Below are 26,221 nucleotides of genomic sequence, written 5' to 3'. Positions count from 1 at the left end.
TTTTATATGTCCTAACAGTGAAATACTGCCAAATTTGGTTTTCACTGTGCTAGGCCTATCTCATTGACGCAGTCATCGGCCGACTTCACCAAGTCGCTGCTCGCACCGCGACCTGTGGGCCCCGCACTCAGACATTGCCTGCTCACACCGCAGCCTGGGCATCCCAGATGCCGCCACTCCTGCAGACACCAACGCCGCTGCCTGCACCGCGGCCTGTGGACACTGCTCGTGAGGTACACGAGGCACAGTCCTGTCCCACACCGCAACCCCGGTCCACCGACGCCAGCATCATCGACTCCAGTGTCGTCACCAGGCATCCTGCCTGCACCGTGGCAAGTCCCGCACCGTTGCCTTGGACCTACCGACGACAGCGCTTCAGCAACGGCACCGCTTCCTGCACCGTGACCTGGTGACACCGCACGTCGCACCACCCCACTTCACACCGCAGCCCTGGTCTCACCGACGCCACTGGACACCGTCACTGAGCCGCTGCCTGCACCGTCACCAGTGGGCACCGCATGTCGCATTCTCCTGCTTAGCACCGAAGACTCTACGCCATCCACAACAGCCCTCCTGACTTCATCAGCCCAGAGTTCGATCTGCACCCGTGTGACTTCAAGTGCCTGATGACTCCCGCACCGACACAGCAACGCCGCTCTCCGGAGCTCACCGCGAGGTTCACAACGCCCTGCAAATCCAAGGAACTGTTTGCGGGTCTTTTTGACACGATAGCTGGTCTGCAATGCCGCGGCCAGTCTGAACTGTTAGTTTTGTTGATCACGAAGCCGTGATAGCCCCAGGTGGAGCTATCGACATCAAGGAACTGTATTTTTAAGATAAATCTTACAAAATTCATTTCTATAGCACTGTATGTTAGATTTTTATCGTTTTGGTCTGGTTATACACAGATAAATATTGGCTATTTTTCTAAAACTGGTGTGGTGTCCTTATGTAGTGTTTTCATGTATTACTGTGTGTTATGTGCAAATGCTTTACACATTGCTTCTGAGATAAGCCTGACTGCTGATGCCAAGCTACCAAGGGGGTGAGCAGGGGTTTTCTGAGCAGGTATCTCCCTTATCCTGACTACAGGGAGGGTCCCTACTTGGACAGGGTGCAAACCGACTGCCAACTAGAGACCCCACTTCTAAAAGGAAGTCAAGGTCTGACTAGTGAAGACATGAGGAGTCAGAGAAATTCCCCCACAGAGATTTGTGCATTGCTGCATTCCTGTGAGCTGGGTGGGACATACTTTGGAGCGGGAAGAGAGAGAGTGAGCGAAAGCGAGACACTCTCCCTGTACACTTCAAAGGGTACTCTGTGTGATTTAGTGAGAAATCACAAGGAAGGGGCCCTGACACATCCCAGGGAGGAGATGATAACACTGAGGTAATCATAAAGAGAAGGGAGGGGACCCGGACATTACCTTTTGATGCACATATCACTGTGGCTGATATCCAGGTGTGAAATCTAGTCATTCCCATGGTCTGTGCTGTGGAACTATCGGCTTCGGAGTCTTTCCTGCTATGACAGACAGTCTCAAGAGGAAGAGGGAGAAGAAAAACGTGCACTACAAAAGCAGCAGAACCCTAACATAACACTTCAAAGACCGAGGTCCTAAATCACATTTGAGGTCTGGAAACAGAACTATAAGAGGGGGAGACGGAGACCCCAAACATTTGCTAAGACGGGCTGTGCAAGGAGGGGACGCTCTGCAAGTCTTCTGCCTGTGACCAGTGCTGGAGTCCAAGGCCTGCTAGTTTCCCTTCTGGGTGAGGGGAGATCACCCAGAAAAACCAAGTCCACCTGCCCTGGATCCATCAGCAGCACCAGCACCTGACTGCTTGCCAAGACATGTGTGCATATGAGGAGCTGGAGAGTGTTAGAAGGAGTAAGGTCCAGTGGGGGGCCCTGTCGAGAGAACTCCAGATATGAGGAGCGTCCGACTGCATCAAATGGGTTGTTGCCCATGTGCAGAATCCCCGTCCGCATGTCAGGAGAGGGCCACCATGAAGATAGCCTGGAACTGTATTCTGTGCCATGAGAGTGAAACCCGTACCACATTGTTGCAGTAACCCCGTATGCCAAGAGGGCTTGTCGTGGTATAGACTGCCATACAGAGGAGACTGGCACCTTGTTATCAGGTAACTCAGCAAGACCTGCGATGTTCAGGCCGCTATGTGGAGAACTGAGAGGCCAAGACCTGTGGGTTGAAACAAGCGTCAAGGACTTCCCCTGACCTGTCTTGTGGACTGAGGAGGACGCCAAATGTGCAAACCTACCACGCTGGGACTAGATCGGGAGCACCAGGATCAATCCCCCTCCCATGTTGGGGAATGCTAAACTTACCTTGCAGACTGAAACCCAGGAGCACCCCCGATCACTGCTGGACCCGACCTTAGCATGCTCAGAGAGAGCCTGCGCCTGCCGGATGCTGCTGCACGCCCCACGTGCAGCCCTACTTGACCCAGCAGGACTAGAGCATTGCGAGTGCACCTGCTAAGACACCGAATGCTTCCTTGGTACCGGAGTGGGTAAGACTTTGTTACAGGCCTACTGAGTCCTGTGGGACTCACTGCTATAGGTGCTGCAACATCAAAGACACTTGTAACTACTTTCTAAGAGTCAGAGTGGATGCTTGAGGAAGGCCTATTATAGTGAGCATTCCCTGGATGTGGACACCAGTGAATGGTGAATAACACCGACCACAGAATGAGAAACAAGTGGGACACAGGAATTTGCCAATGAAACACTAGAGCCCCAATCTCAAGGGGATTGTGCTATTGTATATGAGTGTCGCAACACTTCTTTGAATGTGTAGAGTGAAATAATATGCTTCTTTTTAATATGAAAATAAGTGTTTGACTGAACTTTGATTTATTAACTGAGTTATAAGCCTTGTTCTCTAAAGTGTATCTATACTTTCACCTCCACCTCACCCACCCCCTACACCCCTTGAGGGAGCATTGGACTACTTGACCATAGCTACCACTTGCAGTCAAGTGCAGAGGAGAGCGTGGCCCAGCTGCTCAGGATCCATTAAGTCGGGCCCAGGGGTATCAAGAGTAAAATGACAACCACCACAGTTAGAACCCTTCATGTGTGGCACTCTGAAAGGGGTTCTGCCAGCCTACATAGCAGTGACATTAATATTTAAGAGAGGTTTTGACTTGTCAAAGGGGTGTTCTTTTCACATGTAGAATTGTGGTAGTTATACTGCTACAGTGGGTACTACAGAAGCCACGTTTGCATTTCTAGTGTAGTTGAAGGCACAAAAGGTGCTGCAGTCAACTAGTGGCATTTGACTTTCAGGCCCTGGGTACACCTTGTACAATATACTAGGAACTTATGTCTGTATTCAAAGTTATCAGATTACCTTCCAATAACTCCAGCAGCATGCAGGTGTTGGAACAGTGCTAGCTGAACTGGGAGACTCAAGACAAAGAGAACTGGTGACCTAATGAGCTGTGAAAAGGTGGTAACTCGAGGATAGCAGTACAAGAGTGAAGGTTTTCCCAGAGATGAACCGTCTCATCATAATGTGAAGACAGCACCTCTCGTTATCAAGTAGTGTAAAAGTTCAGGAGAGGGAGGAAAACATATTGGTTCTCAAATCTAGAGGAAGCAAAGAACTTCTTACATGCAAATAAAGATTATGGAGGGTATTTCGGGTAAGACTACAATATGTGAGTGGATCACATTTGTTTGACACTTGGATGCTAGAGTGCTGGATCCAGTCTGATTTACTGACCCATTCACAGGCATTCAATGCCAGCATGCATACAAGTTGTTTGACAGAACATAAGAAAAAGTTGGCAATGTATGCAATTTTGCGAAGCTGGATCTAGGGAGCATCTGCAGAGCTCACATTTTATCTAGCACCTCCTTACACATGGGTCATGTTCAGCTTAGTTTTGGAATGAAAATATAATGATTAAATAAATATGGGATAATGAGGATGATGCATACACTTCAAATGTGATACAAGGAAGTTTTATTTTTCCTCTTTCAGACATGGCTAAACAGCTTGGGGATTGTTTAGCACATAGTATGCCAACAACACAGTAAGCTCTGGTCATTCTAAACAGAAGTTAATTATTTCCCCATCTGTTGAAAATGGAATATAACTGTAAATTAATTCATAATTTATTCTAATGTAGAACTGTTACTCATTTTCGGCATCTAATTTGAGAAACAATGTGCAAACTTTTACCAATATAAGAAACGTAATATATTCCCTCTCTGATCCATAAATTTAAAAGTTTAAAATGTATTCTGAACAAGGACGTATATAAACCATTTAAAACTTTGATGCCTCTGGCAATCAAATCCATCTAATTGGAAATCTCCTATTAGCAAGACTGGGTCAAGTATACCTAACAACTTATGAACATTACTGCTTTTCCTCAGTTTTTACTAATAATGTCTTTCTTGCAGTTTCCATTACATGATTTATACAACAATGTGAAAAAGCCTAGTTTGTCTAGTTTGGGGAAAATGCCAGAGCACAACTGGACTCCACAGCACATACCTGGGGCATCACCACTGACTTCAGATTCCTTTTTGGTGATCTGGTGTTCATCTGCCTTTCTTCTTCTTCACAAAAAAGCCGGCTCCGTTTCGAAGTCCGGAATGGCTGCAGATATATGACAAATATTGAAAATACTTTTATAGCACACAGCAGCAATTCTTAAGTTACTCTACATATTCATATTAGTGTTGCATATCCAGACAAATTGATTTGATTAGTCTTGTTATCTCATGAGTGTCTTTAATACATGAGAATGTTTAATTTTTCATAGCGAGATTCATAATTTTTCAATTTAAATCCTAGCAGTCACCTGATCTAAAACGTCAAAATTAAAGATATTTGAATGTAGTCATTTTAATTCACCAATCACACTTTTGTTAAAGTTTCCTTTCTCTAAGAGTATCCTAACCTGACTCTTCATAAAGACGTTCACTTGCAAAACAACGTTTGCAAGTTTCTTATTCAATTTTCAAACCATACAATCTGTTATTTTTCAAAGCCAGTTGTGCGATACATTGCCTACAGTCCCTCTTCTATTTAGCTACAGCTCTTCATTTCCAACACACGTTCTTCCTTTTATATACTATTGCTGTGTTGAAAATATTTTACTTCTGCCTTATTATTCTGTGCCTCCATGAGCATCTTTATAAAAAGCAGCTTGGGATTGTCACTGACAGCCTGTTCAGGATGTAAAAAATATGAGTTTGTCTAGTCTGGGAAAACGCCAGAGCACAACTGGACTGCAAATGGCTTCTTCCTAGCCCCTACAAGACAGTCACACAAGCAAACTAGACTAAGTGAACATCCTGTATGGTGGGATCAGCAGAAAACATAAAAAATTCTGCAGGCAGAATCATATGCTGGCAGGTCGTCGTTGGCGGTGTCTGGGCTAGACACACAACAAGCCTTGGTGCTTCCAAGGGCTCTAGTACCACAGCTATTGGTGCAGGGAGGCTCGGGTAAGGCTCAGCGCCTTGGGACTTGGTGAAGCAACAGGGCTGACCTCCTGGACTCTCGACATCAAACTGGCAAGTTGCCCCCACAGTGGACCCATTGGTCAGCAAAATGGGGAACCAGGCAGATGCAGTCGGTGCCTGCAGATGAAGGGAGATGGCGCCTCCACCTCTAGGGAGATGCTGTTTTGTTGGCAAAATACTTGACAGACCTCCAAGGGTTTGTGGAGGCTGGCCTGCGCAGGATGAGTCCTTTCTTGCAATTGGCGGGAGAGCAGCAGCCAGGCAGAGTTAGGCACCACTTTCGGTGCTGGTCCAAAGTTCTTGCCTCTTTTTTTCCTGATTTTTTACCCCCAGTTAGAACAAGCTGGCTTCCTGGTGAGGGGGGACCCCTAAATGCTCAATTTAAGGGCATTTACAGGAGCGGAGGATAGTAGCCAATGGGCTACTTACCCCTGGGGTGACTATACACCCTAGATTTTCACTTCCTGTGGGAAGAGGCTATAATCCTGACCCAGAGTTCCTAGTTCCACCAAAAACAATATGGCGGAGCCCTTCCTTGATTGTCTACTCCGGCTAGCCCACCTCAGGAGTGTGACTAGCCCAAAGGTGGAACAAGCCTACTGAGTAATTTCTGGCCTGCTCTGGTGTCAAATGGGCCTCAGCGCGTGGGTGGCGCTCCCCAGGTCTCGAGGGAAGCTGTGCTCACATGTCAAGTGTGGCAGAGGCTGTGGCGCCTATGCCCTTGATGTGCTAAATACACTAGCCATCATGCTGAAGGCGGTTTGGTCACCTTCTTCAAGAGCAGGCACTGTTTCTAACCTCTGAGAATGTCAGCTCTCACCTGCAGGGAGTCAGAATCTCATCTGTGGTGGGAGGATGGTTGGAACCAGTCAGCCAGCACTCTAAGGGACTAGTAAGTTTTCAGCGGGCACCTCTGAGGTGCCCTCTGCGTGCATGTCATGATAAATCCGATACCGGCATCTGTATGGATTTATTAAGACAAGACATTTGATACCAAAACACCAGTAATTTCCATGTAGCCATCATGTAGCTAGGTAATTTGAGGTGAAAAGTGTCCAGCACACGTGCTATAGCTAGTAATGGAATTATACATCACAGGGATATAGCTGCTCATGCAGATATGCCCTTACATGTAATCCAATGCACCCTGCCTTAGGGCTCTTGATGCCTGCTGTAGGGGTAACTTAACATGTGTTATATGCAGTGGTATGGGCACTGCACACAGGATGTGTGCAATGTTGCGGTTTAAAAATGTTTTGCACCATTTCATACATTCTGCATTGGCAGTCTGCGTGTGTTTGAGAGTAGGTCCCTTAGGGTGGCATAATACATGCTGCAGTCCTTAGGTACCCTCTTTAGTAACCATGCCTTAGGGGCTTACAGGGGTGCTACAGTCCTTTGCCAACTGGGTACAATTAGACATTTAACACTTTTAGGGGAAAGAACACGGGCACTAGGGACTAGTTAGCAGGGACCCAGTACACAGTCAGTCAAAAATCAGCATCTAGTAGTTCAAATGGGGCAAAGAGTGGAGGGACAACCTGCAAAAGGCCAGGTTTCCTACAGTCCTGTGACAAAGGCGTGGTGGGGGCAGTGGTCCGATGGGTACCAGAAGTGGACGAACTGCATGGTGGAGGCTGCCTCGTCCGCGGAGATGGTAGGCCATGGGGTCATGGTGGTTGCCTAGGGCACAATGGGGAGTCATGCAGCAAGGTGAGGAGGACGGGTGTAGGGTGTCGTTGGTGCAGGAGTGGTAAGCAGTGGGTGTGAGAAAGTGCATAAGAACTTGCAGATGGTGCAGGAGAACGTCCCTTGCAAGTCAGTCAGGCCCGGTCGGGAGTTGAAGTTGTTGTGCGTAGTGAATATCTTGTTGCAGAAAAATTGTGAGTTTGTTTTCTGAGGTCTTTTGATGGAGTGGTGCTATTGAAGGTGGCCCTCAGGGACGTGGAATATTTCACAGTGGTAAAGATCTCTATGCTGCTGGTCCAAGGGTGAATTTTAAGGTGACCCTGTCAGTGTTGTTGTCGCTCATTCTCCATTTGCGATCCAGTTACCTGAAGTCGAGCTTTGACATCCAAAGTTCCTCTGTAACAACTGGGGTGTGGTCAGGATCTTGTGACTTTGTTGGGCTAGAAGAGAGCCAGGGTCTCAGAACAGACAGTGATCTAGTTGTTGAAGATGGTTCTGATGTTGGGTAGGCTGTTTTTAGGTCAGTGTTTCATGAGTTCAGACGTCAAGACTTCTTCTGGGTCGTGGTTCCAGTTTCGATGGGCAGGCCGGGTGGTGATTGTTATGTAATGGTGCAGGACTGGAATGGTAAGTTTGAGGAGGGCAAGGTCAGTCCACATGATCGATGTGGGCTTATTAATTACAGTTGTCGAAGGTGGTGAAAAACAGGTCCATGGGGTGTCCTGTGTTGTGCGTATTCCTCTGCTTGCTCAATAAGGCAGAGGTTCCCTAGTACTTTATTCACTTCATTCCCTAGTACAGTATTCACAATACTACGGACATGTTTGGGTCGATGTGACCTTTCAGGTGGTAGTTCAGGTCTCCGAGGAGGATGAAGCTGAGGATGAGGGGCACGATTAAGTGTACGACTGTTTGCAAAGTTGGTGCTTGGTCCTGATGGTCTGCAGATGAGGGTACTGCTCAAGGTGAAGTTTGCTGTGATACAGAATTTGAAAGACAAGTGTTCCATGTTGCTTGGGTTTGTTTACAAGGTGGTAGTGTAGCGATTGTTAACACAAATGCCAATGGCAATTTCATCGCCAGGCTTATGCTGTCTGTCCTGCCTTGCGATCTTATAGTGGAGAGGGACGGCTGTGGCAATGTCAGGGCAATGCAGAATTCAGTCAAGTCGCTGTGAGGAACTGCAAGTCAGGAACGTGGTCATGGAGCAGGTCCCAGTTCTCAATTAATTGTTTGGTGGACAAGCATGTATTGAGAAGCATGCAAGAGAGAGTTGTGAGGGGAGTGGGTGTAGGGTGCCATTGGTGCAGGAGTAGTAAGCAGTACATGCAAGAGTTCATGAGAACTTGCAGGTGGTGCAGGAAAACGGCCCTTTCAGGGTTTGTGGTATGGGGTGGAAGCACTGCAGTGAACAACAAACATACTAAGTGAGGGCCTATCACAGACATTTGCCTATGACAGGCCCCACATAATTTCAAACCAGACAGTTTGCTTGGTGACATCCTCACAGCAGGAGATAAAAATCTAGAAATAAAGATGACAAACAGCTCTATCTGGTGTGCAAAAGAAAGAACTGACGTTAGCAAGTTGAGGTGGAGCCTATATAGGTACTGCGTGTGTCACTTCCAGCGTGGGCACCGCCGATGCAGAGGCAAACAGTACCTACCCGCACGCAGGGGTAGTGCTTGAAAAACTTCCAGATCCAATCTGATGTCTGGGGATATTCTAAGGTAAGGAATCTGAGGTTAGATGTCTCTATAAGATTCTAGTTTTATTTCTAAAATATGAAACAATAGGCTAAGACTCCAGCATATAATTTTGTCTTTCTTTGCTCCTAGGACATGCTCTTTATTTGTCACCGCATACCATTGCTGCTTCAGTCGTGGCCACTAATAGTCCATACTAGGGTCTGTTTGCTGTACTTGTGCTGCACCCACAAATCAATGTTACTAATTAAATTTTTAGCTTCCAATTTCAAATTTCTTCATACATACAGAACATTTTAAAACTTTGTTTTCAATTTTGTTTCCTTATGCATATTTTATTAATCTGTCAATTATGAACAGATTAATACTTTAAAATAGTCATGTTGTTTTTCCTTCTAAATATAACAACACATTTTGTATGGAATACTAGTAGACTATTTGGTTCTAATAAATATTCCCCATTTATGCTTTTGGATTTCTTCAGAGCTTCTTCAAAGATTTAGGGTGAAAGCTTGAGGTCAATAAGAAATTATTCTAATTGGCTGTTTTATTAAAAGAAACATTTTCCATTTGGTCCTACACAAATAAATTCTACATCCAGAAAGTCTTTTGCTCATTCCTCACATATCCCTGTAATGCTTCACACTGACTTCTTCATGTTCGCAGCAGTTATTGTAAGGGCACTGTGCTAGCTCAGTTCCTTCTCCTTTTATGTTCTAATCCTCCATCTAACCATCTTTAGTTCAGTAGCAAATCATTACTAAGGAGTGAAAGATCCACTTGACTTAGGGAAAACAGCATCCCCTAGCAGCACTTCAGTGGATTAAGGTGCTGGACAGATACCAAGCAATCAACATCTCAACTTTGGTTGTGGGCCCTTACTGCCAAGAAAGCAAGAAACCATATTAGATTCTTGGATACCCAGGCTGGAGCGCTTGGGTGCAGAGTAGATAGGCCAGCTGAGAGCATCAAAGGCCTGTGCAGTGGTTGGTCTCGCAGGTTGAGGGTGCAAAAGCAGGACAGCTGGGCCACTCTGGAAGTGGGTCTCTCTGGTGCTGCTGTCCCTTGACGGCTGCTCTGTTACGGTGCAGTGTGAGTCCAGATTGGAACTATAAGGGCTTGGTTTGGTGCAAGATGTCTGGTACCCCAGGTATTGGTGCTGTGCAGCTCCGGTTGGTCCTGGTGTCTTCACACTTGGTGGGTCAAAAGGTCTGACCTTCTGGGGCACAGGTACCTCTTTTCAGGGTGGCTGCGGTGTTGGGCTACCTGGGGAGCTGCAAGACAATGGACCTGAACCTGTTCTTTAGTGCATGTGGACTGCAGGGGAGTAACTTCTTTACTCCAAGTAAGATTGCTGGCAATTTGCGAACAGCTGGCAGACTACTGGCGTTCTTGGCAGATGCTCAGCTGCAGAACAAGTCACTGTGTTACGATTGTCGAGACTGGTGCAGGCAGGCATACAGGATTTGGCACCGAAAGTTCTGTTCTCACTTTCTCACATCTCTTTTTCTTCTGGATCTATCAAATCTGAGTTCATGGCATCAGGAGCACATTATCAATACTCAATTTAGAGGTGTTAAGGGGACTGACATGTAGCAGCCAATGGGCTGTTTACCTGACACCCTTTATAGGACGATTTCCTGTAGGAAGTGGGCATAATCCTGACCCAGTAAAACTAATTCCACCAAAAACCAAGATGGTGGAACTCCAGGCTTCTTGCTCACATTCAGTAGCCCACCTTAGGCTGATTTTCCCACATGTCCTGGTACCTGCATGTTTAGGTCAATAGAGTTTAATACTTTCTCACTTAGGGGTGTCTTATCTTTATATTGTACGGTATAGATTGACCCTCTAATCTCAAGGATACATTCTTTGTTCTTATGTGTATCAGATATTAGTGATCAAGACATGATGACATCAAAAAGGTTGGCGTGAGACTTTATGTGTGTATCCCATGGTGGAACAGGGCTCTCCTTATATAGTTTTGAATGTGGAACCGCCCTGATGAAGGTGGCCCCCTAAGAAAGAAAAAAAAAAAAAAAAGAGCACCGAAACGCGCATAGGCTCTGGTTCCTACAGCCCTATGTACAACATTGTATCAACAGTTTGATCAATATATGATGTTGTTGTATGATATGAGATTTGTTGAATAGCACATGATTCACCAACTTTTATGTAAAAAGAATTTATTATAAGATTGTGATGTTGGGTGTTGTTATGTTGTTTTGTTTTTTAATTCTTTTTGACATAAGAACTTTTGTCTTGTTGTATTGGCTTTGTTGTATGTATTATCTTATTTATATTTCTAGTATTAAATAATTTTGAAATTTATGTATTCAGTTTGGTTCAATTGATGAAAAGGATATTAATATGATTAAGTCCGGTTCCATGAATAGATGTGGCTAAAATATTATAGAAATGAGACATAAATTATATCACTGTCTAATGTATGTATCTTATTGATGGGGTTATTGAAATCTTTATTATATGTATTAATGAGTAGCTCTGTTTCTGTATCTTGTAACTTCAAGTATATTTCCCTGGATGAGCTATGCCATCCTATCAGGGACCCTCTATGGTTTTTGCCCTGGTGCCAAATGGACCTGGGGTAGGGGTTTGGCATCTCCACTGACTGGGAAAGCCAGGGTCGCTGATGCTGGTAACTAGCCATCCTGCCTGGAGAAGATGCTAACACCAATGCCCACAGCATTTCTGTTATTCAGTTATTCTGACTGCAGAGAGCGTGGGCTCCCACCTCCAAGGGGGTCTCTAACTCAACTGTGGTGGCAGGCTGGTCAGGACCAGTGAGCCAGTACATTAGTAGTTGGTAGGTTTTCAGGGGGACATCTAAGGTGCTCTCGGGGTGCATGTAATAGTAAATCCAACAATGGAATCAGTGTGGGCTTATTATTACAAGATGCTTGATACCAAACATCTTGGGTTTCAGTGTATAATCATTGTGTAGTTGGGTAACTCGTATTCAGCAGTGTCCAGCACATGTACTTAGAATGGCTTCCCTGTTCACTTGCAATATCTAAGAATGGACTTATACATCACAGAGACATAACAGGGGCACATCTGCTCATGCAAATATGCCCACACATGTAGTATAGCGCACCCTGCCTTAGGGCTTTTAGGCCTGCTGTAGGGGTGACTTACCTATACCGCATGCAGTGTCTGTAGATATGGCACACTGGAGTTGTGCCATGCCGGATTTTCACTTTTCTCTGCACCATGTCATGCAGCCTGTAATGGCAGTTTGCATGAGTGCATGAATGTGCTGAGGGATCCCTTAGGGTGGCACAATACATTCTGCACCCCTTAGGGACCCTCTTCACTACTCCTTGCCCTAAGTACTAGGGGTACCATTTACTAGGAACTTACAGGGGTGCTAAAGGTATTGCCATTTGGGGAACAATTGCACAGTTTTAGGGAAAGAGATCTGGCACTGGGGACCTGGTTAGCAGGACCCAGTGCACTTCAGTCAAAACTGCACCAAATACCAGGCAAAAAGTGGGGGTGGCCACGTCAAAAAGGGACAGTTTCCTACACCCACAAACACCAATCATAGGACCATAAGCATGAATGACAGGGTCACTGAAATGTATTACATCTTAGTTCGCTAGACTACCAATGAGAAATGATATGTGACAATGTAAATGTTATAAATTGCTAATTATTATCAATGGTTTCATTGTAAATGGACATTTTGTGACTGTAATCCATACTTTAAGCGAGCTGTACATGACTAAAAGAGCCAAAACCTGATGTTACACTGAAAACGAATAAACAATATAATAAAAGAAAGACTGGAGTGGTACTTCTTGTCACGTTTGTGATCTGTTTCCCAAGACAGACATACATATAACATTTATCAAGATGAATGGTCATTAGGATTGAAGTCATAAGGGTGTACTCAGTACATGTGTAAGAACTTACATGTAATTAAACAGAGAACTCAAGGGGTTATGGAGGATGTAGGTGATTAACTTGAGGGTTTTAATTTCTACCGGGACACAGATTCAATGTGACAAAGCTCAAAATTTAATTTGTAGTTTGGAACAGCGGTGTCAATTCACCATCTTTGAAGAATCATTAACCATAGGCATACAAACATGAATACACACACACACACACGTGTGTTAACGTCTCACTCCAAAAACAAAACCACATACATTTTTATAAGATCTGCAACTACAAATTTTGGGTCCTATCAAGGAGGAACTGTGAAATATGCATCTATATCAGTTTTCAATTTTAATTTTCAATAGACAAATTGTGTCTCAATTCTTAACAGCCACTGCAGTTATCAATGTGGTGAACATTTGCTCATATTTTGCTTAGGAAATGAAGCAGAATTGAAAGAACAGAGGAGCGCTTAACAATGGACAAAACAGTCTGAAACTCATAAGCATTCTACTGGCGACAGCAGCATTACTTCCACAACTGAATGAAGCTTACCAATAGTGTAAAGGTATTGCAGATTGTCAGTCACAGATGTACAAGTGTAGGAAGTTGGCTCTGTATGCACTATTTCAAAGTAAGGAATAGTATGCACAGAGTCCAAGGGTTCCCCTTAGAGGTAAGATAGTGGCAAAAAGAGAGAATACTAATGCTCTATTTTGTGGTAGTGTGGTTGAGCGGTAGGCTTATCAAAGGAGTAGTGTTAAGCATTTGTTGTACATACACAAGCAATAAATGAGGAACACACACTCAAAGACAATTCCAGGCCAATAGGTTTTTGAATAAAAAAAAATATTTTCTTAGTTTATTGTAAGAACCACAGGTTCAAATTTTACATGTAATACTTTAAATGAAAGGTATTGCAGGTAGGTACTTTAGGAACTTTGAATAATCAAAATAGCATATACAGTCTTCACATAAATCACATATACCTATTTTAAAACTAGACAGTGCAATTTTTACAGTTCCTAGGGGGAGTAAGAGTTTGTTAGTTCTTGCAGGTAAGTAAACCACCTACGGGGTTCAAGTTTGGGTCCAAGGTAGCCCACTGTTGGGGGTTCAGAGCAACCCCAAAGTTACCACACCAGCAGCTCAGGGCCGGTCAGGTGCAGAGTTCAAAGTGGTGCCCAAAACGCATAGGCTTCAATGGAGAAGGGGGTGCCCCGGTTCCAGTCTGCCAGCAGATAAGTACCCGCGTCTTCGGAGGGCAGACCAGGGGGGTTTTGTAGGGCACCGGGGGGGGGGACACAAGTTAGCACAGAAAGTACACCCTCAGCAGCACGGGGGCGGCCGTGTGCAGTGTGCAAACACGCGTCGGGTTTTCAAAGTAAATCAATGGGAGACCAAGGGGTCTCTTCAGCGATGCAGGCAGGCAAGGGGGGGGGGGCTCCTCGGGGTAGCCACCACCTGGGCAAGGGAGAGGGCCTCCTGGGGGTCACTCCTGCACTGGAGTTCCGATCTTTCAGATCCTGAGGGCTGCGGGTTCAGAGTCTTTTCCAGTCGTCGGGATCTGGGAGTCAGGCAGTCACGGTTAGGGGGAGCCTCGGGATTCCCTCTGCTGGCGTCGCTGTAGGGGCTCGGGGGGGCAACTCTGGCTACTCACGGTCTCGTAGTCGCCGGGGAGTCCTCCCTGAAGTGTTGTTTCTCCACAAGTCGAGCCGGGGGCGTTGGGTGCAGAGTAGCAAGTCTCACGCTTCCGGCGGGAAACGCAGGCTGTTTTAAAGTTGCTCCTTTGTAACAAAGTTGCAGTCTTGGGTGATCAGAGCCGCTGTCCTTAGGAGTTCTTGGTCCTTCTAGAGCAGGGCAGTCCTCTGAGGATTCAGAGGTCGCTGGTCCCTGGGGAAAGAGTCGCTGGAGCAGTGTGTTTAGAATGGGGGAGACAGGCCGGTAGAGCTGGGGCCAAAGCAGTTGGAGTCTCCGTCTTCTCTGCAGGCTTTTTCAGCTTAGCAGTCCTCTTCTTCTTAGGTTGCAGGAATCTGAGTTCCTAGGTTCAGGGGAGCCCCTAAATACAGAATTTAGGGGTGTGTTTAGGTCAGGGAGGGCAGTAGCCAATGGCTACTAGCCCTGAGGGTGGCTACACCATCTTTGTGCCTCCTCCCAAGGGGAGGGGGTCACATTCCTATCCCTATTGGGGGGATCCTCCATCTGCAAGATGGAGGATTCCTAAAAGTCAGTCACTTCAGCTCAGGTTGCCTTAGGGGCTGTCCTGACTGGTCAGTGACTCCTCCTTGTTTTTCTCATTTTCTCCTCCGGCCTTGCCGACAAAAGTGGGGCCGTGGCCAGAGGGGGCGGGCAACTCCACTAGCTGGAATGCCCTGTGGTGCTGTAACAAAGGGGGTGAGCCTTTGAGGCTCACCGCCAGGTGTTACAGTCCTGCAAGGGGGAGGTGATAAGCATCTCCACCCAGTACAGGCTTTGTTACTAGCCACAGAGTGACAAAGGCACTCTCCCCATGTGGCCAGCAACATGTCTTGAGTGTGGCAGGCTGCTAAAACCAGTCAGCCTACACGGGTAGTTGGTTAAGGTTTCAGGGGGCATCTCTAAGGTGCCCTCTGGGGTGTATGTTACAATAAAATGTACAATGGCATCAGTGTGCATTTATTGTGCTGAGAAGTTTGATACCAAACTTCCCAGTTTTCAGTGTAGCCATTATGGTGCTGTGGAGTTCGTGTTTGACAGACTCCCAGACCATATACTCTTATGGCTACCCTGCACTTACAATGTCTAAGGTTTTGCTTAGACACTGTAGGGGCACAGTGCTCATGCACTGGTGCCCTCACCTATGGTATAGTGCACCCTGCCTTAGGGCTGTAAGGCCTGCTAGAGGGGTGACTTATCTATACTGCATAGGCAGTGTGAGGTTGGCATGGCACCCTGAGGGGAGTGCCATGTCGACTTACTCGTTTTGTCCTCACCAGCACACACAAGCTGGTAAGCAGTGTGTCTGTGCTGAGTGAGGGGTCCCCAGGGTGGCATAAAATATGCTACAGCCCTTAGAGACCTTCCCTGGCATCAGGGCCCTTGGTACCAGTTACAAGGGACTTACCTGGATGCCAGGGTGTGCCAATTGTGTAAACAAAAGTACAGGTTAGGGAAAGAACACTGGTGCTGGGGCCTGGTTAGCAGGCCTCAGCACACTTTCAAATCAAAACATAGCATCAGCAAAGGCAAAAAGTCAGGGGGTAACGATGCCAAGGAGGCATTTCCTTACAACAAGTAAGCAAAATATAAAGATGAAACGTTGCAGAAGTGCATGCCACTATGGTGATTTCACAGAGGATATTAAACGTACTACGCTAGAAGAGGCAAAACCGAAGCATGCTTATGCTCAACCCCATTCTGCAGACTACTGGAAAGAGGGGATACAACAAAATATCTCATAAATTAAATTGCTAGAACCCGCAGCAATGACATATCTATGTCTTGCTGTATTGTGGAAAAGAAACCAGAAGAGCCAAGTAGATGTACAAAACTGTGATTTAATAGAAGAGGTGTGAAAACAATGGGAGAGATCTCGGTTGAAGGTCTTGTATGTACACTATTATGTATAGGATTAACAATTCCAAATAAATGTCCTTGGGGAGAGATACTGTACTCAAAGAATTTTAGTATACTAACAACAGTCATTTATTTTCAAGTGAGGGGCTGGATTTTATATAAGGGGCTTAAGCAAAAATATATAAAAGCACACACTCAAAAAAAGGGAAATAACCTTGCAATAGACTGAATGCAGAGAAATCTCTTGTGCAATAAAGCGCCTCAAGACAGTAGTTTTGGTACCTTCAACAACATTTAATAAGAAGAATTGTCACCTGGATAGAAGTTAAAATATACACACATTCATTTTTTTTGCTCTTTTGGGAATGAGTATGAATTGAGTTACAAAACTACACCTGCAAACAAAACAAGTATTCAATTTGTCTCAATTGTCAGATTTATAGCAATCACAAGCAAAGATGCTGAGAGTCAGTGAACCGCACCACACCGGAAAAGAGAGCCATGATGGGCAGATTTTATTTTTATGTTTTCAAAACATGAGCTGAGGTAATAGCGAATGTTGAGACAGGGTAAGGGCACAAACCAGTTTTTTCCGTTGTGAAAGGGAGATATTACATTTCAAAATGGAAGAACATTATTGCTCAGCAGTTGTGTCTCACCATTTCCATCGTAGAGCCAGAGGTGCCGCCATTCCCAGTGGGAGTTTTCTGTGGAGAAGTATAGTGATCATTCCAGGTGTTCGATAAGCTTCCTTCTGTAAATCAACCAATTGTAGAAATGCATTTAGGACTAAATGTTAAATTATCAAGAAAGAAGTATAGCAAATGTAATTACAGCCACAAGCAAAACAAAAAGTTTTTTTTAAATGCAGCACTATAAAGAACTGTAAGAGTAGGGTAAAAGAATTACTTACCTTCAGTAACATTATTTCTGTTGGATACATAATCCTATTGCAGATGCTTCACCTTATAAATATTCCCTCTAACTGCCAGACAGATCTAGAAACATCTCTGCAGTAAGAGTTCTCTAGTGCCACCAGGTGGCATCATGTAGCTTCATTTGTCCTAATGAATGTGAGAACAATGGAGTATATTTAGAGCCAAACAGCTTGATGGAGTCCATTCCTGGTACTTTTTCCCTATCCCATTGATACAAGCAAAGAGAACCTAAGAGACCGTCAACAGGCACAATGACTGCAAACAACGTGTTACTAATCATGGCACAAATTCATCAGGGGAGGGGTGTGGGTTGTGCAGAATCTGCAAGATTACATAACCACAAGAAATATTGTTACCAAAGTTGAGTACATTTTTCTTATGATAGATGCCTCTTCCGGCAGATTCAGTCACAAAGCAATACTTGCCTGGGAGCTGTCATTGAAGTCATGCAACACAGCCATGGTAAAGTAATAATCACTGTTTGCTTAGGCTTTGAAAACGTGATATTTGATAAAAGTATATGAGGATGAGGATGAGCTTGTGGACGCCAGGTGATGCCAGCCTGTAGTGAGAGCCATGGAAGCAGTAGTAACAGTGAGGTGGCAGGAATTCCTTCTGGAAGATCGTTCTGGGCTAATGTGCAACAGACCTTGATACAATGGGTAACCTAATGCAAAATTGTGCACTCGGTTATCGCCTTGCACTTCTTCCCTCAAGAGAGCCCAAAAACAGGTGATAGTCCATACTTGTTGTGGTTGATATAGTACGATAATGTCCATGGTCTAGTCAATGCAGCAGCCCCTCATTCTTGGTTGGATGAGGAGGGAAGAAAGATGGAAGAGTAACAGATTGGCCAATATGAAAGGCAGATACTACCTTGGGTAAGAAAAATGAGCAGGTACTGACAGCCAACTAAAGAAACCCATGGAGGGAAAACTAACTGAAAAAGCCTGAAATTTGGGATCAGATGGGGCACTCATTATGGCCACTAACAGCACTGTCTTCACAGTTACAAGTCAAACCGGACAACTGCTTTTCAGCTAGAATGGAGCTGCCATGAGTAAAGCCGGTATGGTCAAGTAGCAAAAGTATATAGATTCAAACATTAAAATGTTCATGTACTGCACAACCAGAACTTTCCATTAGGAAAGATCTCATTTTATAGATTAAAACGAACCAAGCTAAAACAGAAAGTAATGTTATATAGCAAAATAATGATGGTAAAGTTCCTGTTTTCTCCAAATGTTCATCTGACACTTGAATTAATAGATTATATGATGTGGGAATGAAAAACCTGTATGCTTAAGGGCCTCAATCCAAAGGACAAAGGGCCTTGACACATTTAGGCACTCACAACTTCAATAAGGTCTCAATACCTGACTTCGAGGCTACTGACCTAACCACCTTGTACTGATCAGGGTTTATTGTATTCTATTATGGATAGATGGAACCATCCTTGGTGGTGGTGGTGGGGGAGTGGGGCAATGGGGGGGGGGAACTCTCATCGGTTTCTCTTGCCGCTTAAAAGGCACATAATGCTGAATAAGATTTGCACACAAATATATGAATGACTGAGAAACTGGCTATCTTCTAGGAAACTGCTTTCCAATAACCACTAGGACTACCTACAACATTTTAAAGAACCCTATTCATTCAGTTGATATAACTGAATATGGAATCTCTTAACAGTTGGCTATGAGAGTGTTTGTGAAGTATGTACAGAAGGTATGTACAAAAGCTTTTTACCATTACCACACTATCCTGGGAACGAGCTTGATGCCAGACTTGTAATGACATACTGCTCCAATCAAGTCCGCTCTTTAACCAAACACTTTCCACCATTCATATGTGTTATTAATGTTATTTTTCTCAATGTTTGGCTTCTAAAGAAAGCATGTTGCAAAATGCTCTTAGAATCAAATGGTAGTATGGGTAGTCCTAAATTCAGAGTTGTACAAATAAACACCAATCCTAAATTAACACCATTCCTAAATTTAGTATCTTGACAATTACAAAAGTGTCAGGGTGTCCTACATAGTTACTTTTAATTCATTAGATTTTAATATATATATATATATACAGGGAGTGCAGAATTATTAGGCAAGTTGTATTTTTGAGGATTAATTTTATTATTGAACAACAACCATGTTCTCAATGAACCCAAAAAACTCATTAATATCAAAACTGAATATTTTTAGAAGTAGTTTTTAGTTTGTTTTTAGTTTTAGCTATGTTAGGGGGATATCTGTGTGTGCAGGTGACTATCACTGTGCATAATTATTAGGCAACTTAACAAAAAAATATATATACCCATTTCAATTATTTTTCATTACCAGTGAAACCAATATAACATCTCAACATTCACAAATATACATTTCTGACATTCAAAAACAAAACAAAAACAAATCAGTGACCAATATAGCCACCTTTCTTTGCAAGGACACTCAAAAGCCTGCCATCCATGGATTCTGTCAGTGTTTTGATCTGTTCACCATCAACATTGCGTGCAGCAGCAACCACAGCCTCCCAGACACTGTTCAGAGAGGTGTACTGTTTTCCCTCCTTGTAAATCTCACATTTGATGATGGACCACAGGTTCTCAATGGGGTTCAGATCAGGTGAACAAGGAGGCCATGTCATTAGATTTCCTTTTTTTTTATACCCTTTCTTGCCAGCCACGCTGTGGAGTACTTCGACGCGTGTGATGGAGCATTGTCCTGCATGAAAATCATGTTTTTCTTGAAGGATGCAGACTTCTTCCTGTACCACTGCTTGAAGAAGGTGTCTTCCAGGAACTGGCAGTAGGACTGGGAGTTGAGCTTGACTCCATCCTCAACCCGAAAAGGCCCCACAAGCTCATCTTTGATGATACCAGCCCAAACCAGTACTCCACCTCCACCTTGCTGGCGTCTGAGTCGGACTGGAGCTCTCTGCCCTTTACCAATCCAGCCACGGGCCCATCCATCTGGCCCATCAAGACTCACTCTCATTTCATCAGTCCATAAAACCTTAGAAAAATCAGTCTTGAGATATTTCTTGGCCCAGTCTTGACGTTTCAGCTTGTGTGTCTTGTTCAGTGGTGGTCGTCTTTCAGCCTTTCTTACCTTGGCCATGTCTCTGAGTATTGCACACCTTGTGCTTTTGGGCACTCCAGTGATGTTGCAGCTCTGAAATATGGCCAAACTGGTGGCAAGTGGCAGCTGCACGCTTGACTTTTCTCAGTTCATGGGCAGTTATTTTGCGCCTTGGTTTTTCCACACGCTTCTTGCGACCCTGTTGACTATTTTGAATGAAACGCTTGATTGTTCGATGATCACGCTTCAGAAGCTTTGCAATTTTAAGAGTGCTGCATCCCTCTGCAAGATATCTCACTATTTTTGACTTTTCTGAGCCTGTCAAGTCCTTCTTTTGACCCATTTTGCCAAAGGAAAGGAAGTTGCCTAATAATTATGCACACCTGATATAGGGTGTTGATGTCATTAGACCACACCCCTTCTCATTACAGAGATGCACATCACCTAATATGCTTAATTGGTAGTAGGCTTTCGAGCCTATACAGCTTGGAGTAAGACAACATGCATAAAGAGGATGATGTGGTCAAAATACTAATTTGCCTAATAATTCTGCACTCCCTGTATATATATATATATATATATATTGCTGCATGGTTGGTACATAATGAAATCTCATCCTAAAGTACAATTCAATTGTTGGCTCTGTGTATTGCCTGTTTTGGGACAGCCAACTAACACTATACATTACTATGACCAGATATGTCTGATGGAGTATATTGCTTTTGTCAATCTGCCACTGGGACAAAACACTACAGACAAAAAACGTGGTCATCAGTTACTATTTTTTCTACTTATGTTCATTATTTCTTTTTTATTTCAACAACTATTTTCTTTTTAAAAAGCATGAGTAAGCAACATGAATGATTTCTTGCTAAATTAGGAATTTTGTCTATTGTTTAAGAAATTTATAGCTTTCCAGGTTCACCCATGAGTTTCACACCTCGATCTACTATAAAATGCAATTAGGTATAAACCACAAAATATACAGAAAATCTCCCACCACTTAGAAAAACTGTGGTTTTAAAAAACGTTTAATAACTCTGCTTGTTCCTGAAAGCTGGTGACAATTCTCAGAAGGAAATTATAATGCTTATCTAGCACTGAATTTTTTTTTTTTTTTTCCCACAAAAACACAACTTTGTGCTTTAACTTGGTTACTTTCTCAGTTCCCTCCATAGGCATCCACAAACTCTTTGTACCTTAATCTCCACTATGTGGGAACATAATGTAAGCCTCAATCCCTAAGACTGGGGGTTAAAATGATGCTGTGTAAATGTGCCAAAATATTTAAATAAAATCTGACTGAAGCCCTCATAGCATTTTAGGGGAGGAAACTTCAGCCCTCATGGGTACAAACAGTGCCAGGGAAACAGTTAAATTGAAGTTCTCACAAAGTATTCAAAGCAGGAGTTACATATTGTTATGTCAGGATCAGAGCCGAGGATTATACTTCTCTTTCTTCACTTTAAACAGAGGCCTTCATTAACAAGAAGAAAAAACTCTTTTCCATGAACCACATGGAATTAACAGAAGACAAACATCAGCCAATCACTGTCCTGTTTAACAGTTGTAATCCATTATCTCTATCTTTGTCCTCTCTCTTCACTGCTCTAGTGGCCAGGAAGTTAAGCGGCTTTGCTTCTTCATTTCTTTCAGGGACTGTATGGGTTCTTATTGGCAAATGTTACTATAGCATCATCTTGTACTACTGATATAACCTGTTTTCCTTATTCAGGTCCACGCTTCAGCAGGGCTGCACCGCAGCAGATCTTATGCTGGGTTTTTGATTGGTGGAGTTGTGGCTGTGAGAGTACGGTTGTGAGGCCGGACACTAGAGGGCGCTTCTGTGTGCCACGACTTCGGCCCCGGAGCCTCTAGAAACGAAATTAAATGAGCTGGTGCAAGCATGCCTTGAGCCCATCTTTTTGGCTGGAGAACACATGGGCCAGACATCCTCGACCCATGCACATAAGGCATCTAAGAGGAGGCACAACTTGTTGGGGGGTGGGAGGAGCGTCGAGAAGGCACCTTCAAAAGGCTCAAGAAAGCCTTCCTATCCCACTGAGCTCCAGCTTCTGGGTGCGGGATACCCAACTTTTACTCCAGCCACTGGTGAGTCAGGCCCTTCCAGACTTTGGGACGCACGTCTTCAGATGGTCATTCTCAGCCCCTCTCCAACCCAAAGGCCCAAACTGCATCCTTCGACTTTGTGTCCTTAATAGAATTGAAACTTTCAGTTATGAAAGCTATACAAATTTTAATTCTCAAAGATAAAATAATTGGCATTCTTTATTTCTTCTCTTCCCAGTTTCAAAGTTCAAATTGTCTACGTTTTTGCATAATTACTTTGCACTTCACCTACCCAACCCATTTCTAAAATAAAAATAAAAAACGATGTTTAAATACGAAGTACAACCTATAGATACATTGGAAAAGTGAACAAGAACTTTTTATGTTCCTCTGCTTGAGACGAGACCTGTAAAATCTTTAGCTGGACTTTATAAAAGTAGTCAACAGCAGATCAGTTTAAATTACTTTTACCTTGTTACTGTATGTAAAAAATCCATAAATAGATCAGGAAATAATATAAAGCAATTATAACAACATTTCTACAAAACATCTGTCTACTATATAAGAAAGCCACAACAACTTTCTAATTGTTGGAAGCAATGCATGATTTTACCTTTTAAACTGACGAGTGCTCGGATGGAAGAATCTGAAAAAAATAGGAAAGAAGAAAATATTAAAGCACACATTTTACTTTGACTTTATTTTTTCCTGTGCTATTTTGCAATCAGGTAGGTCAATTAACATTTTGGCCTAAAATGAATTATCCATATAACTCGATGTAACTTAAATTACAGCTTATTGATAGTATTAATGGACTTACTTATGGCAATTTGCATGTCTACGGCATATTGAGATGCAGTAAAATATTTAGGTTTACATAATTTGTTTTCCAATTTTGTTCAGTGCTCGGTAAAAGTATGCCTTATATTCAGGCTTATAATTCTCAAACCATGAAAGAAAGAGGTAATGTTAAATGCAGCCACTTGTCGTGTCAGTGCCATGTTAGGAAAATCATGTCACATTTAAATAGGTTTGTTTTAGGAAGGAAAAAAAACATTCTGAATGGATTAGGAAGAAGCAGAAGATGAGGCCACCGCATGAAGAAGCAAACATTTGCACTCTACTGGCACTTTAACGCGATCCATGTGAAAAATTCAGATTTCACAAAATAATTTTACATACAATTGCTTGACTGGGCACAGACAGATGGGGCTGTAAAATTAAGATTTTAAATTCTTCCTCCCATTATCTCTATTCAAACAAATACTTCTGATTATACAGCCACTTTTCCAGTCCTTCTCCACTCCCTCACTAAAATGAAGATAAAATATATTAGAAGTTCTGTCAGCCTCTACACTCCTCTCTCTAGGTCTTCCATTCCCATCGAGGTATACTACCATACCGCCTTCTGTTCGGAAAGAGGTTTGGATAGCAGAGAGAGAAACAAACTGACAGAGATAACAATGTGCCATTCCTGCCAAAGCTCAGAGGTTTGTGGTGCCTGAGCGCCACCCACATTTGTCTGTCGTGGAAACATTGGTCATGTAATTCCACTGCCTCGTTTGGGTCTGTCTAGAAACTATCTTCAGAACCCAGTCTGATGCAAGGAGAGAACATTTATTTTGACTCATTTTTCACTACTCAGATTTCAGCACAAATGAATAAATGGGTTTCAAATTCACTACTGTTGATGCTTTCAACAACAATGACAAGGCTGTAAACCAAATAGGCATTGGCAAAGCCAAGAGGTCTCACCTTTGCAAGAGCTATTGGTTTTGCCAATACGTTTTAGCCATACTGTTCACCTGCGTGGTTAGAAGGATGTGGTGCACAGCAGAGTAGTGCAGTCACGGCACAAAGCAGTGTTGCAGAGCAGAACACTCTGGCACAAAGCAGTGTTGCAGAGCAAAGAGGTGAGGCGTTGCAGAGCAAAGTGGCACGGCACAGAGCAGCTTTGCAGAGCAGAGTGGCGCAGCGAGGCTTAGAGTGTCCTGGGCTGGGGTGTCGCAGAGTAGAGTGTCCTGGGCTGGGGTGGCGCAGAGTAGGGTGTCCTGGGCTGGGGTGGCACAGAGTAAAGTGCCCTAGGGTGGGGTGGCACAGAGTAAAGAGCCCTAGGTTGGGGTGGCACAGAGTAAAGAGCCCTAGGGAGGGGTGGCACAGAGTAAAGTGTCCTAGGGAGGGGTGGCACAGAGTAAAGTGTCCTAGGGAGGGGTGGCACAGAGTAAAGTGTCCTAGGGAGGGGTGCGAGGTGCAGGGTGGCGTAGAGTGGTGCAGCACAGATTGGAGTAAAGTGCTTTAGAGTGCTGTGGAGGCGAGTGCCACAGAGTGGAGTAAAGTGTTACAGTGGAGTGGTGTGGAGTAAAATGACGGTGTGGAGTAAAGGGGTGTGGCACAGAGTGGGGGGCCACAGAGCAGTGGCTTTTAACCTTATGTCGTCTGTGGATCCCCACTCAATCACTACTGGAATCCAGGGACCACAAACTAATCATTACTGGAATCTGAGGATCCCCACAGTTAGTACTGAAAGCCAGGGACCGTGGCTTATGCAATTTTGATGATTTGAACTACAGCAGATACAAGCATTGATGTGGTAGTGACTAAGTTGCAGAGAAGCTCAGGGGTCCAGACGGAAAACGACGCGATGTCAGGATTTTTCCATTTTTCAGTCCGGTAAGAATATCGTGCCGAACTTGTTCGCTTACCTTTTAGACTTGAAGGTTGCTTCGTGACCATATGCTGTTACTAATACCGCTTTTCTTTTCTCACGCTACTTTTTGAGTCGAATTATTGATCTCCTTTCATTTATAAATTTACTAATATGTTTATTAATATGTTTAGGCAGTAAAAAGTGTAAGTGTACCAACCTGTAAATGCAGTGTAGAATCCGACTTTGAATCCCATGCTATGTTTATATTGGTCTTTGTAAACGTATGATGAAGCTATCATGTACAATGTCTACTTTAATGGAGTAACTTCTGCAAGAATATCTCTTAACCAAGATAGCCCGTTATTTATAATTGATGGCTGCTCTGTTGTATTAACCCATACTCCAAGGAGCAGAGCGTTCCGTGATTTGTATCATTCTTTCTCCTCCCCCCCGTTAAATTCAAACTTCACTGCTGTTCCCTCTGTTTTCATGAATGCTCCTACATACGAACAGATAACTGACGCTGTACGAACTTTAGTTGTACTGGTTAGTTTTTTTGATCTTGTTTTCCATTATGTGTATTGTTATGGTCCTTTTCTTGCATGACTTAGCGTTTATTCAAATACCATGTAGGGAAGCAGTTTCTCTAAAATGTTATATACACTTTTGTACCCAGATTATCATCAACACTTGTGATATTTGTAACAGAGGATTTTTCCATCTCATATGACTTGATATGCAAAAAAAAAAATTCATTTTTTTTTTTTCGGAACTAGTTTTATTTCTTTTTCTTTATCTATATCTTTCCATGCTACATCTAGACACCCTTTTAACCATTCTTACCTCTTTACTAAAAATTACGAGTGTGCCAGCATGTCTCTCTTTGATAGCCATAGTATTCACACTCTTACTTCATTTTTTTATAAGAACCCACCTCTAGTTTAAACCACGGTGTCAATTATTTCTTTTTATTGTAAATATATTCACTTATAATGCATTCTTCTTCTACCTTTCTTTGACTAATTATTTCGAAGACGAGGGCTTTTTTAGTCTCTGAATTTTATTAAGAGTTTTCTTTGCAATTAGTACTTTTTCTTCACTATTTGGGGAGCACTATAGGCAAGACTT

General features: G+C 43.6%; 1 protein-coding gene across 2 annotated transcripts in view; it reads right to left on the bottom strand.

Annotated features, from left to right (window-relative positions):
- The window catches only part of LIN9 (lin-9 DREAM MuvB core complex component), a 328,489-nt gene that overhangs the window by 292,361 nt on the left and 9,907 nt on the right, over positions 1-26,221 (bottom strand). For both annotated transcript variants that reach the window (XM_069236171.1, XM_069236170.1), the window contains exons 2-4: positions 23,060-23,092; positions 17,024-17,118; positions 4,532-4,636 (exon numbers count right to left, since the gene is read on the bottom strand). In XM_069236171.1, coding sequence (XP_069092272.1) covers positions 4,532-4,636; positions 17,024-17,118; positions 23,060-23,092 — 233 coding nt within the window. The remainder of the gene's footprint in view (positions 1-4,531; positions 4,637-17,023; positions 17,119-23,059; positions 23,093-26,221) is intronic.

This window comes from Pleurodeles waltl, chromosome 5 (assembly GCF_031143425.1).
Source record: "Pleurodeles waltl isolate 20211129_DDA chromosome 5, aPleWal1.hap1.20221129, whole genome shotgun sequence".
Lineage (NCBI taxonomy): Eukaryota > Metazoa > Chordata > Amphibia > Caudata > Salamandridae > Pleurodeles > Pleurodeles waltl.
This window is presented reverse-complemented; position numbering and strand designations above follow the sequence as displayed.